Genomic DNA, 16,464 nt, shown 5'->3' on the forward strand with positions numbered 1-16,464 from the left:
GGGGAGTGCTCGACAAATTCTATTCTCAAGAAAAGATGACTCCCCTCCCTGTCAAGTATGCAGCTAATAGCCCTTACACTGTCCCTGGGGTTGCAGTGTTAGGAACAACTTACTGATGACCTTGAAACACAGGAATCAAACCCACTCCTGAGAGGTGAGGACACTTGCCCCAAATCACACAGTGGGATCTGAGCCCAGCCTTGCTGAGGGCATCAAGGCACACTCGCCACACACCCCCGCCCCCAAAAGCGCTGCAGCCGGAACTGCTAAATACCCCCCACTCTCTTTTCTCTCCATCTCCTCTAGTATTAGAAGTAGTTTTAGTAAATAAAGCCCATGGCCCCTCAGAAGACTGCATTTCCCAGTTACCCTTGCAGCCGGAAAGGAGCCGTGTGACATGCTCTGCCCAATGAAATCAGTAAATACCGGAAATTTCCGGTTCACGCCATTCATGAGGAGAAGCCTGTTTTTCTCTTCGGTTTCCCTTTTTTTGGACAGTAGGCATGTTTTTATCTTTACAAATCGCCTAGCAGAGGCGAACAGCGCTAGAGAAACATTCAATAAATATTTATTATCATTAAAACACAGTGCTGCTGTCCCCGGCCCATTCCCTGCCACCATCATCCAGACAGTCTGTCAACACCAGGTCCAATCCTGGCCTCCCCGAGAGCCAGAAAGTCATCGGGGCCCATTTTGCACCATTTCCTGGGGCACAGAGGTGTCCCCAGCCATGTCCGGAAAGTAGCAGATGACCCCATCTCCTACTGCACCCCCTGAACACGGGGGTGGGGGGGTCTCCAAGATCCAGCCCGGAGCGGGTCTGAGGTCAAGGTCCTCAGGCTTTGCCACTCGGTCATTCCGCTTCCTGGGTCTGATCCTCGGGCGCCGGGGCCCTTCTTTGGTTCCACATGTGGTTGTTGAGCCCCAGCTGCACCATCTGTGCGTGGTGGATGATGAGGGGCTGCAGCCCCGGGCTCTGAGGGGACACAGGTGAGGCTTGCGGGAAGACCGGAGGCTGCGGGAAGGTTGGGCTGGGGGTGCCAGCCAGCCACGGAGGCAGGGGTGGTGGCTGATAGCTGGGCCAGGTAGGAAAGGGTGGCTGGGCTCCCAGGGGCCCCGGGGCCCCAGACGGCAACTGGGTCCCAAATGTCATGTGGCTCGCGAAAGCTGCCTGGAGCTGCTCCATCTGCGCCTGCCAGGCCGCGTAGGTCTGGACGTAGGTGGCGTGTGCAGCGCCCACCGCGGCCGCCCGCTGCCGCTCACCCTCCAGGTGCTGGCGCCGCTCCCGCAGGGCGCGGGCGTCCTGCTCCTTCCTCCAGTTGGCCTTGCGAGCCCGCAGCTTGTGAGGCTTGAAGGTGTTGGCTACTTTTCTGGCAAAGATCTGGGAGTGCTCGTCCAGCCACACCAGCCCGGTGAGCAGGCTGGCCGTGTCGGGGCTGAGCTGGGCCAGGGAGCTCTCCAGGGGCAGGAACGGGACCACGCAGTCCTGCCACCCTGGCCGCGTGAGGCTGCTCATCAGCGACTGGCTCAGCTGGTGCTGGCTCAGGCAGCAGTCGAAGTTGGCAGTGAGCAGCAGGACGGTGAAGGCCGAGTGGTCTATGGCGTCCTGCAGGCAGCGCAGGCTGCTGCGCCCAGGCACCTGGAAATCCTCGCAGAAGGTGGCTCCGTCAGGCACACCCAGGGCCTCGAACTTCTCCCGGACACGCAGGGCAATGTGCTCATCCGCCTTGGCGTGCAGGACCACGAAGTTAAAGAACTGCTGCTCTGACGGCTCGAACTCGGGAGAAGGGGGACACGGGCTCGAGGAGGAGGAGGCGGGGTGAGCTGAGCGAGGAGCCGATAGGGAAGGGTTGGGCGGGGAGGTCTCAGGGGCAGAGGAGGTGGGTGGGCACGGCTGGGCTGGTGGGGAAGGAGTATCTTCCACGGGAAATTGTAGTGGCACCTGGTCCTCGGCGGGGCCGGTGTTTCTGCAGGGCGAGGGGAGAGAGGTGGGGGCCGGTGTCACTTCCGTACATTCCACTGGGTAGTGGGTGCTGGTGCCTGGAGCCTCAGCGGCGTTGGACGGGCCAGCGGGGCTTGCATCTAAGGCCTCCTCAGGCAGCCCGGGGGCTGGGCTATCGGAGGGCACGAGGGTGTTAGCAATCTCCTCCGACGTGGGCCAGCTCATCTCCTCGGGCTCCTGGAAGCCTGCGGGGACAGGCTCGGGCTCCGGGGGCTCATCGCACAGCCTGCTGGGACCACGGGGGCTGTGGTGCTGGCCGAGGAGGGCCATGGTGGGCGACTGGCTAATTTCCAAGCTGCTGGCCAGGGAAGCCGGGCTGCCGGTGGACCGGAGGGAGCAGCCTCTGCTCCAGCCCAAGGGGTCCTCGATGGGCTGAGGATGGCTGCGCACCACAGAGGGCGAGGCGGAGGATGGCGGGAGGCAGCCCAGAGCAGAGTGGAGCGGCTGGAAGTCCCCCGGGTCCCCCACGATGTCCCACCCGCACCGGTTCCGGGCCTCCTCCTGGAGCTCCCTGAGCCGGGGGTCATCCCTGGAGCTGAAAACGTGGAGGGCTGCCCGGTAGGCCGCGTCCCGCATGGGGGCCGGGCACAGCTTCTCCTCGGCGAGCAGGTGGTATAGCCGGGCCACGGCCCAGGATACGTCGGGGGGTTCCTCCGTGGCCTCAGCACTGCTGCCCACGCCGGCCCACTGGCGGGCCACCAGCCGGGCCACCGCGTCCGCCTGCAGGGCCTCCAGGGAGAGCCTGGCCTCGGTCTCCTGGCCCAGGGTCAGGAGCACCATGGCGTGCAGCAGGTCCGCCCCCCGCCGGCCGGGGCGCAGGGTCTTCAGCTTGTGCTTCAGATGCAGGAGCTTGTCCTGGCCTGCCCTGCCCAGAATGCAAAAGGCACCGGAGAGCGACGGGCCCGTGCCGGCCATGGGCAGGCTGGGTGCGGCCTCCGATGGCAGGAGAAGCGCTGGCTGGTGGAGGCATGATCCACACCCCTGCCTCCTGCACGCCCGGCGTCCCCTACCCGCTCACCATACCGGACTCCAGGGAACTATGGGAGCAGACCTGTGGGGAGCAGGAAACACATGGTCACCACTGGGGGCGGGGGGTGGGGGCGCCTGGGAAGCAGCCCAGACACGCACCTGCCTGCAGAGGCCACCATGACCTCTCCCATGAGGAGGACCCTGGGCAAGACGTGTCCCCTCCCCCAACGTGTTTCCTCCTCTTGCGAGAGGATCTCAGCCGCCACTTGCCTGGCGTCACCCAAGAGGTAGATACTGCTATCCCCCATTTGCAAATGAAGAAAGTGAGCCAGAGAGGTGGAGTCCCTTGCTCAAGTCACACAGCCAGTGAGTGACAGCTGGGATTGGAACCCCAGCCGTCTGGCTCCACAGGGTGTGTGCCTGACCGCCAGACTCCACTGCCTACGACGGTAATAAACCCACTTAGATGGTCTCGAGGAACTGAGCTGTGTTCCTGTATGGAAAGTTCTGGGTCCGCTGACTGGAAGTCAGCAGGGGCTCAATACGTGTTTGAGAGGAAAGCAGTCCGCCTCCTGGATGGCCCCGGGAGCCCCACACCCTGGCTTTCCCGGCCGTAGGCAGTCCTTCCAACACGGCCAGAGCTGATCTGATCGAGAGAGAACGGCAGACGGGATGGGGTGTCACTCATGACATTACGTTAGAAAACACACTGGCTTTCTTCTGAATCACTCTCTTGATGTTTTTATTTTTAAATATATTTTTATTGATTTCAGAGAGGAAGGGTGAGGGAGAGAGAGATAGAAACGTCAATGATGAGAGATAATCATAGACCAGCTGCTTCCTGCACGGCCTCCACTGGGGATCGAGCCTGTACCCCGGGCATGTGCCCTTGACCAGAATCGAACCTGGGACCTTTCAGTACGTAGGCCGACACTCTATCCATTGAGCTAAACCAGCTAGGGCTCTATATGTTTTTACTGATTTTAGAGAAAGATGAAGGGAGAGAGAGAGATAGAAATATCCATGAGAGAGCAACATTGATTGACTGCCTACTGCACGCCCCCTACTGGAGATCAAGCCAGCAACCCCAGCATGTGATCGAACCAGTGACCTCTTAGTTCATGGGTCAATGCTCAACCACTAAGCCACACTGCCGGGAGCCGGTCCATCCTTGCTGCTTGACAGTCGCTGAAGGGAAGAAACATCTGCACAGCATATGTTTCAAGGGACCTGGAGTATATGGCATACTGTTCTTAATATGTTTGCTCCCCTTCTTGGCGCTATGTGTTTTAACCAAGGTCACCTCTCCGAGAAAGGTTGTTTCCCCAGGTAGGGATTTTTCCCTGAAGTTAGGGAGGGAATAAAACCCCTTAACTAAATGCCAGGCAGGTAGTTAATCACTTTAACTACGAACAATCACCCTTAAGCTACATAATCTTTACTCCCTGGAATGGAGATAAGAAACGCCCTAACCTTTGGAATAGAAATTGATAGGATTAAAATCAACTGGTATAAATACAGATGTAACAAGACAACAGAAGAAAGAACCTAGAGACAGAACCTAGTAAGAGAACATGGCAAAAGATCCTGGACAGAACCTGGCTACAGAACTTGGCTGGAGAACCTAGACAGAACATGGCGGGAGAACCTGGATAGAACCTGGCTGGAGAACCTGGCTAGAGAACCTAGCAAGAGAACATGGCAAGAGAACCTGGACAGAACCTGGTTGGAGGTCCTACACAGAACTTGGCTGGAGATCCTGGACAGAACTTGGCTAGAGATCCTGGCTAGGCTGCTGATCAACTGAATGCTGTCTCTGTGTCATTCCTTCATCGCCGACTCCGTCCACACCTTTGGGGACCCCTGGACTTGCTGGGGTTGGACCCCAACACCACACCAGCCGGGCTCAGTCACTCTCTTTTTCTATCATGTGCCAGGGGTAAACCATGCTATGAGCAGCCCTGTGGAGGGGCCTACAGGGCAAGGAACTGAGACCCCCTGGCACCAGCCACACGGGGAGCCGGCTTGGACTCCAGCCCCATTGACTCCAGCCCCAGGCAAGTCTTCAGATGAAGCAGCCCAGCTGACAGCTTGACTGACCTCATGAAAGAATCCGAGACAGAACCACTCACCTATCTGCCCCTAGATGCCTGACCCTCAGAAACTGTGCGAGATCCTATGTGTTTGTTGATTTTAAGCCACAGAGTTCTGGGGTGATTTGTTACACAGCTGTATGTAGCTAACCGATACAAATAGCATTATTAATATGGTGCACTAACCATCACTGCATGCTGGCTCTACGCCTAACAGCGTTGTCATTCCATATGGAGGCCATGTCCTCTTCTCTCTATTTCTCAAAAATGCCATGCTGATTCCCACTTCAGGCTCTTTGTAGGTGCTGTTTCCTCTGCTTGGAGCACCTTATCCCCAGACCTTTGCCTGGGGGACCTTTCTCTCAAAACTCACTCTCAGGTCCCATGGCATCACCTCAGGTACCGTGGAGCCCTCCACCACCACATAAGCTCCCATACCAGTCTGTCTCTCCCTAGCACCCATGATGAGAATCTACAGCCTAGAGCAGAGCTTCTCAACTGGGAACAACTCCTTCCCCCAGGGAGCACTGGGCGATGTCTGGGGACATTTCTGGTTGTCAATACTCTGGAGAAAGTGCCCTATCGTCATCGAGTGGGTGGAGGCTGCTCAACACCCCACAGTACCCAGCACAGTACCCAGCACAGCCCTCCAGAGAGAATGATCTGGCCCCAAATGCTGCTGAGTGCTGATTTTGAGGGACCCCAGTCTACGATTCAGGATTTCTTTTCTTTTTTTAATATATTTTATTGATTTTTTTACAGAGAGGAAGGGAGAGGGACATAGAGTTAGAAACATCAGTGAGAGAGAAACACTGATCAGCTGCCTCCTGCACACCCCCCACTGGGGATGTGCCCGCAACCAAGGTACATGCCCTTGACTGGAATCGAACCTGGGACCCTTCAGTCCGCAGACCAACGCTCTATCCACTGAGCCAAACCGGTTAGGGCTGATTCAGGATTTCTTAACAATCCATTTGAAGCAGACGTCATATGGTCCCACCGGGCACCAGGGCCAGGGTCGGTGTACCCAGGAAGGTCAGCGCAGGGCAGAGAGAGCATGGGGCGTGCTGGCCTCCAGGAGTGGGGGCACAGGGGGCATGACTGAGCAGACAGGAGTGGTGCAGAGCAGAAAGGCACCCTGGGAAGAAGGATGTAAGGAAGTACGCGGCTGCCTGGCTGTTTCAAAAATGGAAATAGCCTCACATGTTGAAATGCTGATGGGGAGAAGGAAATAGCAGAGACCCAAACGGCGGAGCTGACTTCCTAGTGTGGGGGACAATCAACAGTGAGTCTAGTCTGCTACCACCAGGACTGGTGCATAGTAGGGGCACAAGTCACTCCTTTTTGGCTAATTAAGAAATGTTACAAGCCCTAGCTGGTTTGGCTCAGTGGACAGAGCGTCGGCCTTCGGACCAAAGGGTCCCGGATTCGATTCCTGTCAGGGGCACGTACCTCAGTTGCAGGCTCCTCCCAGGCTGGGCCCTAGTCAGGGCACATGCAGGAGGCAACAGTCAATGTGTTTCTCTCATATCGATGTTTCTCTCTTTCTTTCCCTCTCTCTTCCACTCTCCCTAAAAATCAATGGAAAAATATCCTTGGGTGAGGATTAAAAATAAATAAATATAAATATAAATATAAATATAAATATAAATATAAATATAAATACAGGCAGTCCTCGGGTTACGTCAGACTCCAATGTACTTCGTTTCGTGGTTACATCACCATCTCCCATTTATTTATAAAAAAAAAAAAAAGTTCTGTCATTTCGACGTATGTACTTATGTGCTTCATGTTTTTTATTATTTATTTACCACAAGTAAAGGTCAGGAATTGTTATCTTTCTTTTAATTTTTTTTTACTGTTTCGCTTCATGACTGCTGTGTATGTGCTCCATGTGAGTGACATAGGTGCTTATGCAGGTGGGTTCCGACTTACGGCGAAAATCGCCTTCTCGCCGTAGGAACGGATCTCCGACGTAACCCGAGGACCTACTGTGTATATAAATGTTACAAGACCTGGAAGGCAAAACATAACCAGACTGCCTCGGAAAGATGTATAGGAAACCGAAGGGACCGTTATTCAATAAGTGTTTACTGAGCACCTACTACGTGCTGGCCCCTTCCCACGCCAGGCCGGTGGGGAAGCTATCTGAATCTACATTTGGCACACACTCCTGGGACCTTTCAGTTTTTGCTTATTGTCTTGGCTGTGGGCTCCATGAGGGCACTACTTGGTCCCTACTGTGTGCCCAGCATACTGAACAGTGTCCCCTGGCAGACAGCAGGTACCTCATAACCGTTTGTTGGAGATTTAATGTTTGCCCCTTTTTCAAAGGAGTAAACAGAGACCCGAGCAGTTGCGGGAACTTGCCCCACTCACCTACCCACCCCCAAACTGTGGAAGCCACACGGGAGCCCTCCAGCCGGCCTGTCACACTGGTACCCCCTCCCCCAGCCCCCTGCCTCAGCCACCTGAGAAGGAGGACAGACCTGTCCATCCGCCTGGGCTCGATGGCCACCGCCTGGGGCTACCTGGGCTCTGACTGGTGCCAGTGCCAGCGCTGGGCAGACTTGCAGCGGCTCCTAGTGCCAATCCCGCAGGCCCCGCGGAAAGGGATTCGAGGGGAGGGCCCGGAGATTCCCGATCTCAGCTGGCCCAGGGTGGGCCAGGGATCTACCGTGGGAGCGGGGTTCTGGGGTCCCTGGGAAAGGTGGGGATTCAGGGCTCGGAAGGGGCTGAGAGGAGGCCCAGCGCTCCTGGGGCAGGAGGTACAGAGGCTGGGACAGAGAAAGCTCTGAGATTTCGGAAGAAATCAGACACACGGGGGAGAAATGGGAGTGGGGGAGATCTGGAAGGCTAGGAAGAGATCTGGGGGATTGGGAAGAACGCAGGGGAGTTGGAGAGAAATTCAGGGTGTGGAAGAAATGGGGGGGTTGGGGAGGACCTGAGTCACCAGGAGGGGAGCTGGAGCCTTGCGGGTGGAAGTGGGGACGCAGCGCAGGGACGCCAGAAGCTCCGAGGGCGGGTGCAGCGGACCTCGAACCTAAGCGAGGAGCCCGGACGTCCAGCCATCAAGGCGCCCAGCTACCAACGTGCGCCCCGCCCCGCCCTTCCCCAGCGGCCCTCGCCCCCTCTCCACTCACCCGGAGCAGCCCGCACCCCTTCTTCACTGTCCCGGGCGGCCGGGGCGCCGCTCCCGTCTCGGGGCCAGGATCTGCGGGCGCACGGCCTGTCGGCGGTGCCCGCGGAGGGCCGAGCGCGGAGGGCGCGGGGACGCGACGGTCCGCCTTCGGGGCCTCTGCCCGCCCTTTCCGGGGCGGGAGAGGGAGGGAGGGGAGGAGGGGAGGTCACGCTTTTCCAGCGGAACCGGGAAAGTCCCCGAGACGCCCCGCCGCGCCCCCCTCCTCCGCCCGGCGCGCTGCCCCGACGGCAGTTTGGGCACTTCCGTTACGCGGCGCTCTGGGGACCACAACTGGGGGACAAGAGGGCCAAAGTCCTGCCCTGGGGAAGGGGGGACAGTCTAGCGAGGGGGGACACAATTTAAAATTAGGTCATCTGCATTCGTGATCGGGACTGCCCAGGAAATAGAACAGGGGCTGGGAAAATTGTAACGGGGGACGCCCCAAAATCAGGAGGGAGGGAATCGTGGCCATCCAGGAGGAGTTTGGGGAAACCTATGTGTTGGGGGGCGGGGGGTCGCAAGATGGCATATCTTGAAGCTGCAAACACAACTTTTTAAGAATTCGCAGGGGCCCTAACTTTTTGGGTGTCCAGCTAAGAGGCTACTCGGGGCCATCATACTTTTAGGGGCACACAAAAGTGTTTTCATTTCTTTTTCTTTCTTTTTTAAAGTGAAACTTTCATTTGAGAGGAGATATCTTTTTTTAATATATTTTATTAATTTTTTACAGCGAGGAAGGGAGAGGGATAGAGAGTTAGAAACATCGATGAGAGAGAAACATCGATCAGCTGCCCGAAACCTTGACTGGAATCGAACCTGGGACCATCCAGTCCGCAGGCTGACGCTCTATCCACTGAGCCAAACCAGTTAGGGCTTATTTCTTTCAAAATCAGAAAGAAAAAAAAAAGAATAGAATTGCAGCCTGGATTATATTCGTCTTTATACCAGTGCTTTTGTAACATGTCATTTATTATTTATTTGTTTGTTTAAATCAGCCGTGGGCAAACTACGGCCTGCGGGCCGGATCTGGCCCGTTTGAAATGAATAAAACAAACAAACAAAAAAGACCGTACCCTTTTATGTAATGATGTTTACTTTGAATTTATATTAGTTCACACAAACACTCCATCCATGCTTTTGTTCCGGCCCTCCTGTTCAGTTTAAGAGCCCATTGTGGCCCTCGAGTCAAAAAGTTTGCCCACCCCTGGTTTAAATGAAGAAAGGGACCCACAAATTTATAAATGCCTTTGTCTGGGCCCCTTTGTCTGCCGGGAGAATCCAGGAGCCTCTTCTGAAAGTAACATTTGTAGATTCATAAAACAACATACAGGGGGGACAAAGGACATTATATTGAAATGCACTTACGTATTTTTTTAAAACAAATTAGTAATCCGTCATCAGATGAATGGATAAACAAAATGTGGTATATCAATTCAATGAACTACGTGTTGTTCAGCCTCAAAAAGGAAGTTCTGACACCTGCCTGCTACAACATGAATGAAACTTGAGGACATTGTGCTCAATGACATATGCCAGACACGGAAGGACAAATACTGTGTGATCCCACTCACAGGAGGTCCCTAGAGGAGTCAGATCCACAGAGACAGGAAGTAGAGGGTGCGAGCCAGGGGCTGGAGAGGGGGAGGGGGAGGGGGAGTTAGTGTTTAATGGGGCCGGGGTTTCAGTTTGGAAGATGGACAAGTTCCAGAGATGAGTGATGGGGATGGTTGCACCACAATGTCAATGTACTGAGCTGTGTCCTTAAAAATAGTAAGATGGTAAGTTTTATGTTAAGTATATTTTACTATAATTTTAAAACTTAAAAAAAACGTGTAAGACAATCACTTTAAAAATACTTTTGAAAGAGAGCTAGACTGAAACACACAACACTTAGGGATACACCTTTATCACCATGTTCACTAAGAAGATCTAATAGCTGCAGTGACGTTGCAAGGGTGATGAGGGTCCGCTGAATTTTGAGCCACCTGCAGCAGTGCAAGCTGATGTGAGAATACCTGTGGTTTTCCATTAGGGACAAAGTCACAGAGCCTGCTGTTGTCTCCTTTCATAATTAAGGAAATGATAAATAGCGGTTAGAGTCAGTGAAAATAAAGATGTGCATTCCCCCCCGCCCCCCAGCAGTTCATGGACTCCCTGAACTCCATCATCAGGTTCCCTAAAAGGTCCATGGATCTCAGGACAAAAAAGTTCACCTAAAGGTTGGGGCAGGGGCGGGGCTGCAAAGGAAGTTATATGGGTGCAAACTCCCCATGGGGCCCTTGCTTAGTGCCTGACTCTGGTGAGGGAGAAGTTTTATTGAACACCTACTGTGTGCTGGGCATGGGCTGGCTTTGGGGATACATCAGGAAGAAAGCAGTGGTGCCTGCCTTTGGGGCTTCTGGAGCTGGAGAGGAAGGGTACATTAAACCCACCTTCCCATGTCTCTCTCCCCCCTGCCCCACCATCACCAACTTCCGGTACCTGCTCCCAAGCCAAACACATCTGATTCATGTCTTAACCTTTCCAGGTAGGTTTGAATGTGCCCATTTTATAGGTGAGAAAACTGCGGCTCAGAGGAAGTAACAGGGCTGGAGCATGCTGGCTTCCAGGGGAAACCCTGGGCTCCAGATGGAAAAATCTACCACCTGGAGATTGCCCACCTCCCTGCTTCAATGAAAGTAGAAACACACTCCAGTTGAGGTCTAGGTTCCCACCCAACTTTCCTTCTTCCTGCACCAGAAAGGTGGCCCTCCACTTGGGTGCCCATTCCTTTAGTTTTGCATGCATATACGCATATCCATTGATGTGATACTTATTTTTAATAATAATGATTTTTTAAAAAAATTTGATTTTGAGAGAGAAACATAGATTTGTTGTTCCACTTATTGATGCCTTCATTGGTTGTTTCTTGCATGTACCCTGACAGGGGATTGAACCTGCAACCTTGGTATATCGGGACGATGCTCTAACCAACTGAGCTACCTGGCCAGGGCTGATAAGTGTGATATTTAGTGTTCTGCAGTCTGGTTTGGCTTTATAATTCATATCTTCCAGAAGCCAGCAAACTTTGTTTCCGTAAAGGATCAGATAGTGATTATTGTCAGCATTACTGACCAGACCATCTATGTTATAACTATCTGACGCTGCCCTTGTAGCAGTCACAGATGTATCAGTAAATGAGGGTGGCTGTGTGCCAATGAAACTTTATTTAGGAAATCAGGCAGCAGGCTGGACAGTGGCTGTAGTTCACTGACTCTGGACACAGATGGCATCAATATTTAGCTTTATTCCATTGACATCGCTAACATTTTTCTAATCCACCATATGTAGCCCAATCTTGTTCTTTGGAAGTGTTATGTTCTCACTAAGCATGGCTGTATCACAATTTACTGAGTCCCCTGTCATTGGACATGCTGGCTGCTTTCACTGTTCCCCAATAACAGGCATTGCTACCTTTCGAGGTGGTGGGTCAGGGTGGGGGGATCTGAGTGCTGAGTTCAAATCCTCACTCTGACACTGACTAGCTGTGAGATGGGCCAAGGGCCAGCCCCCTGAGCTATGCCTGTCTCCCTCCCTGTAACATGGAGGTGGTGACTGCACCTTTCCACGGGGTTTCCGTAGGGCAGCTGCCGAGAAGGGGAACTTCGGGGACTCCTCCTCCAATGTGGAAAAGATACATTCTCGCTCTTACTAAATACTACTGATTGTTCTCCAAATGGGTCCTGTTAGCACTCCCACTGGAAGTGAACAAAGGGCTCATTTCCTCCATCCACACTGCATGTTACTTTCACTTTTTTAATTGGTGTTGAATTCATAGGTGCTGTAGTATATAAATCTTAAATGAACCGCTCAGTGGATTTTTGCATATGTACACAATCCCTGTAGCCAACACGCAGATCGTGATGTAGGGGTCATTTCAGCCTCAAGAAGTCCCCAACGCCCAGCCGGTGTGGCTCAGCGGTTGAGCGTCGACCCAGGAACCAAGAGGTCGCCAGTTCAATTCCCGGTCAGGGCACATGCCTGGGTTGTGGGCTCGATCCCTAGTGTGGGGCATGCAGGAGGCAGCCAGCCAATGATTCTCTCCCATCATCATGTTTCTATTTCTCTCTCCCTCTCGCTTCCTCTCTGAAATCAATAAAAATGTATTAAAATAAAAAAGAAGAAGTCCCTATCCACCCCTTCCTCATCATTACCCACGGGGCAACCACTGTGGGGATTTCTCTCACCATAGTTTAATTTCACCTTGTCTTGAACCTTCATTGCAATGGGACCAGAGTATCGATTCTTGTGTCTGGCTTCTTTCACTCAATATCATGATGAGTTTCATCCATACGGTTATAAATATCGAAAATTTATCCTTGTTCCTTGCTGCATAGTATTCCACAGAATGAATCCACCCTGTTTTGCTTATCTATTCTCTTCTGGGTGCACACCTGGGTTGTGCTCCAGTTGGGAGCTGTTATGAATAAAGTGGCTGACAACATTTGGGGGCAAGTTTTTTGTGTGGACATTTGCATAGCACTTGGCTACAAATACAGGAATGGGGCTGCTAGAACATAGGGGAGGTGTCCCAGTTGCTTTTTATTTTTTTAAAAAAATAGATATCTTTATTGATTTCAGAGAGGAATGGAAGAGAAAGAGAGATAGAAACATCCATGATGAGAGAGAATCATGGGTCAGCTGCTTCCTGCACGCCCCCTACTGGGGATCGAGCCCACAACCCTGGCATGTGCCCTTGACCAGAATCAAACCTGGATCCTTCAGTCCGCAAGCCGACGCTCTATCCACTGAGCCAAGCCAGCCAGGGCCCCAGTTGCTTTTAAAATAGGCTTTGTAAATCCTTGCCCATCAGACCCAGAGCCCTCAGGAGGAAGCAACATTGCCCTGTCCTTGCTAATGAGAAAGCATAGGTCATTTCGGCCCTTAGGGGGCCTGGGCCTGGGCCTGGGCGTGGGAGGGGGGTGGGGGAAGCAAAGGCCCCCTCTCACTTCCATGCCTCAGTTGTGGACAGACATCATGCTGGTTCGTCCCACTGCTCCAGCATCAAGCATCTGCTATCCTGGCCCCAACATCACCATTGCAGTCCACTGCTGGAGATGTGCCCCACCATTAGCCTTCAGCGTGGCACAGTGACTACAGTTACTGTAGCAAAGCGCATTGCAGCTTTTCAATCTTGGGAGGAATAGTTCATCTAAGCAGCAGATATAACAGGAAGCACAGCAGAGGGGTCTCAAGCAGAGGCTGGCAAGCGATTCCTACAAAGCATGGGAGAGTGAACATTTTTGGCTTTGTGGGCCATGGACTTGGCCAAAGATCTTCCCTCTTCCCATCCCACTCTCTAAGATAGAGGGGATGGCCCTAGCAGGTTTGGCTCAATGGATAGAGCCTTGGCCTGCGGACTGAAGGGTCCCGGGTTCCATTCTGGTCAAGGGCACATGTCTGGGTTGCAGGCGCAATCCCCAGTAGGGGGCGTGCAGGAGGCAGCCTGTCTCTCATCATTGATGTTTCTATCTCTCTCTCCCTCTCCCCTCCTCTCTGAAATCAATAAAAAAATAGATTTTTTTTAAAAAGAAAAGCCTTCAGGCTCTGGCTGGGTAGCTCAGTTGGTTAGAGCATTGTCCCAATACTCCAAGGTTGCGGTTCAATCCCCAGTCAGGGCACACACAAGAAGCAACTAATGGCCGAAACCGGTTTGGCTCAGTGGATAGAGCGTTAGCCTGCGGACTGAAAGGTCCCAGGTTTGATTCCGGTCAAGGGCATGTACCTGGGTTGTGGGCACATCCCCAGTAGGAGATGTGCAGGAGGCAGCTGATCGATGTTTCTCTCTCTCATCGATGTTTCTAACTCTCTATCTCTCTCCCTTCCTCTCTGTAAAAAATCAATAAAATATATTTAAAAAAAAAAAGAAGCAACTAATGAATGCATAAATAAGTGGAACAACAAATCAATGTCTCTCTCTCTCTGTCTCTCTCTCTCTCTGTCTCTCTCTGTCTCTTAAATTAAACAAACAAGAGAGAAAAGAAAAGTCTACAATTGCTCATCAGAACAGGAATGAACACAGAAGAGCTGACAGGCTGCTGCCTGTGATGAATTACCCTGTAATTACGCCACCACTGACTTCATGAAACAATGTGGGAAAATGTGTTGAAAGCCACTAAGTTAGTGTTAACGTCTCACATGGCAATAGCTAATACATCCCATTTTGCAGAGGGGAGGGAGCAACGCTGGGCAGAAAGGGGAAGCTGGTCAGCCAAGCTCCTCCAGCAAGTTGGGGTACACGCAGACAGAAGAGAACCCCAACTTGCTTGCCAGGCCCTCATGGGCTGCAGGGCCAGCCAGCTGCCCTGGTCGAAGACCCAGGTTCACTATTGACCAGGAGACTTTGAGCAAGCTATGTGTTTTCCCTCTGCCTCGGTTCCCCAGCTATAAAATGGGAAGATTAGTGGCGGCTCCCCCAGAGGGCGAGATGCGGATGAGGCTGACATCCACCAAGGGCTCAGAGCAGCACCTGACTGACTATGGCTATACTAGCTGAGCATCATCAGTACGAACAGATTTGCTCCCTGCCAGATTGACAGCCCGCTTTGGGAAACCCCAGTGATTCATGTAAGCAAAAGGCAGGAAAATTAGTGTTTGGAATGAAACTAATTCAGTGGTTCTCACCCGGGGGTGTTGGGCAACTTCTGAGGGCACCTGTGGGGTCACGCCTGGGGAGGGGTTTCCTGGCATCGAGTGAATAGGAGCCCAGGATGCTACTCAACACCCCACCGTGCCCAAGACGACCCCCCACAGAGAACGACCCAGACTCAAAAGTGCAATGTGGCCTGAGATAAACTAAGCTTCAGGCTCGATTATTACACAATCTTTGCACCTGAAGCTGGATCTCAGGGGATGACACTGAGGGACAGAGAGGAAAGGCCTCCGCCTGCGTCCCACACCAGGGACCCGTGTCCCACCACTGAGCTGGGGTCAGGCATCGCCCAGACAGCACCGTGCAGCAAACAGAACGAGCAGATTTGTTGCGTTGCGGACGTGGCCGAGGGGAGGCAACCCTGCTCCCCGGCTGTGTGCTTCCATTTTGTCATCTGTAAGGTGGGGACACCTAACCTGCAAGGCTGAGGTGTTTGTGCGTGAAGTGAATGCAACAGCCTGGGCCAGAGTGAGAAATGAGAGGATTCGGCTTCAGTGTTGTAAGCAAGGGTCAGTGGGAACACAGCCAGTGATTACAAGTGGACACGCTGGGTTCTATTCACTGGTAACTTCTTAAAAGAAATATTTTTATTGATTTCAGAGAGGGAGAGGGTGAGAGAGATAGAAACCTCAAGGATGAGAGAGAATCAGCTGCCTCCTGCACACCCCCTACTGGGGATCGAGCCTGCAACCCAGGCCTGTGCCCTGACCGGGTATGGAACTGTGACCTCCTGGTTCATAGGTCGACACAACCACTGAGCCACTGCAGCCAGGTTCGTTGGCAACTTTTACTCTTTGCACCTGGTGGGAGTTCCCTGCAGCTGCTGTAACCAGTGACCACAAACACAGAGGCTGAAAGAACCACAATACTTCACCTTACAGTCCTGGAGGTCAGAAGGCCGAAATGAGTCTTAGGGGCCAAAATCAGGGTGTTGGCAGGGCTGGTTCCTTCTGGTTCCTGCCTTTTCCAGCTTCTCCAGGCGCCTGCATCCTTGGCTCATGGCCTCGCCCGTCCGTCCGCAAGGTGAACAGCAGAGCATCTTCCCATCTCCGCTCTGTCCTCACATCTCCTCCAACTCTGACCCTCCAGCCTCCCTCTCACATAGGACCCCCGTGATGACGCTGAGGGCCCACCTGGATAATCCTGCGTCATCTCTCACCTCCAGATCCTTAACTGAATCCCATCTGCAAAGTCCCTTTGCCATGGAGGTCCTGGGGATTAGGATGTGGACATTTTGGGGGGTCACCCTGCCACACTGTTCCCCACACACCTACAATAGGACGATGCGGGCAAGATCCCGCGCGCCAGGGCGGGGATGAAAGGCCCCTGCACCAGCTCTCCTCAGCAACGTCCAGGACCGCATGTGATGACTGAAGGCCAAGCAAGGGTGGTGGGCACATGGCTGGCAATCATTATGGGCCCCGTCTGACGCACCGAGCGCCAAACTTCAAGTTCGGTAGCAAGTCCATCCCTGTCCCACCCTCGTGAGCAAAGGAAAAATTCCGGCCACAGAGACGCCAGAATTGCT

The 16,464-nt window shown here is 53.2% G+C and overlaps 1 protein-coding gene across 1 annotated transcript; it reads right to left on the minus strand.

Moving 5' to 3' along the window:
• Window positions 1-550: 550 nt before the first annotated feature.
• TICAM1 (toll like receptor adaptor molecule 1) lies at window positions 551-8,350 on the minus strand. The gene is made up of 2 exons (XM_006104830.3): window positions 8,208-8,350; window positions 551-3,053 (listed from the first exon to the last, which is right to left on the minus strand). Exon 2 carries the CDS (start codon window positions 2,915-2,917, stop codon window positions 854-856), a length of 2,064 nt encoding a protein of 687 aa, XP_006104892.1. The 5' UTR covers window positions 2,918-3,053; window positions 8,208-8,350; the 3' UTR covers window positions 551-853.
• Window positions 8,351-16,464: the final 8,114 nt, after the last annotated feature.

The sequence above is a fragment of the Myotis lucifugus genome, unplaced genomic scaffold, assembly GCF_000147115.1.
Source record: "Myotis lucifugus unplaced genomic scaffold, Myoluc2.0 scaffold_612, whole genome shotgun sequence".
In the NCBI taxonomy this organism is placed as follows: Eukaryota; Metazoa; Chordata; class Mammalia; order Chiroptera; family Vespertilionidae; genus Myotis; species Myotis lucifugus.

Coding starts and splice junctions, on each gene's coding strand:
- TICAM1 (XM_006104830.3), bottom strand. CDS start 2,917: ATGGCCGGCACGGGCCCGTCGCTCTCCGGTGCCTTTTGCATTCTGGGC.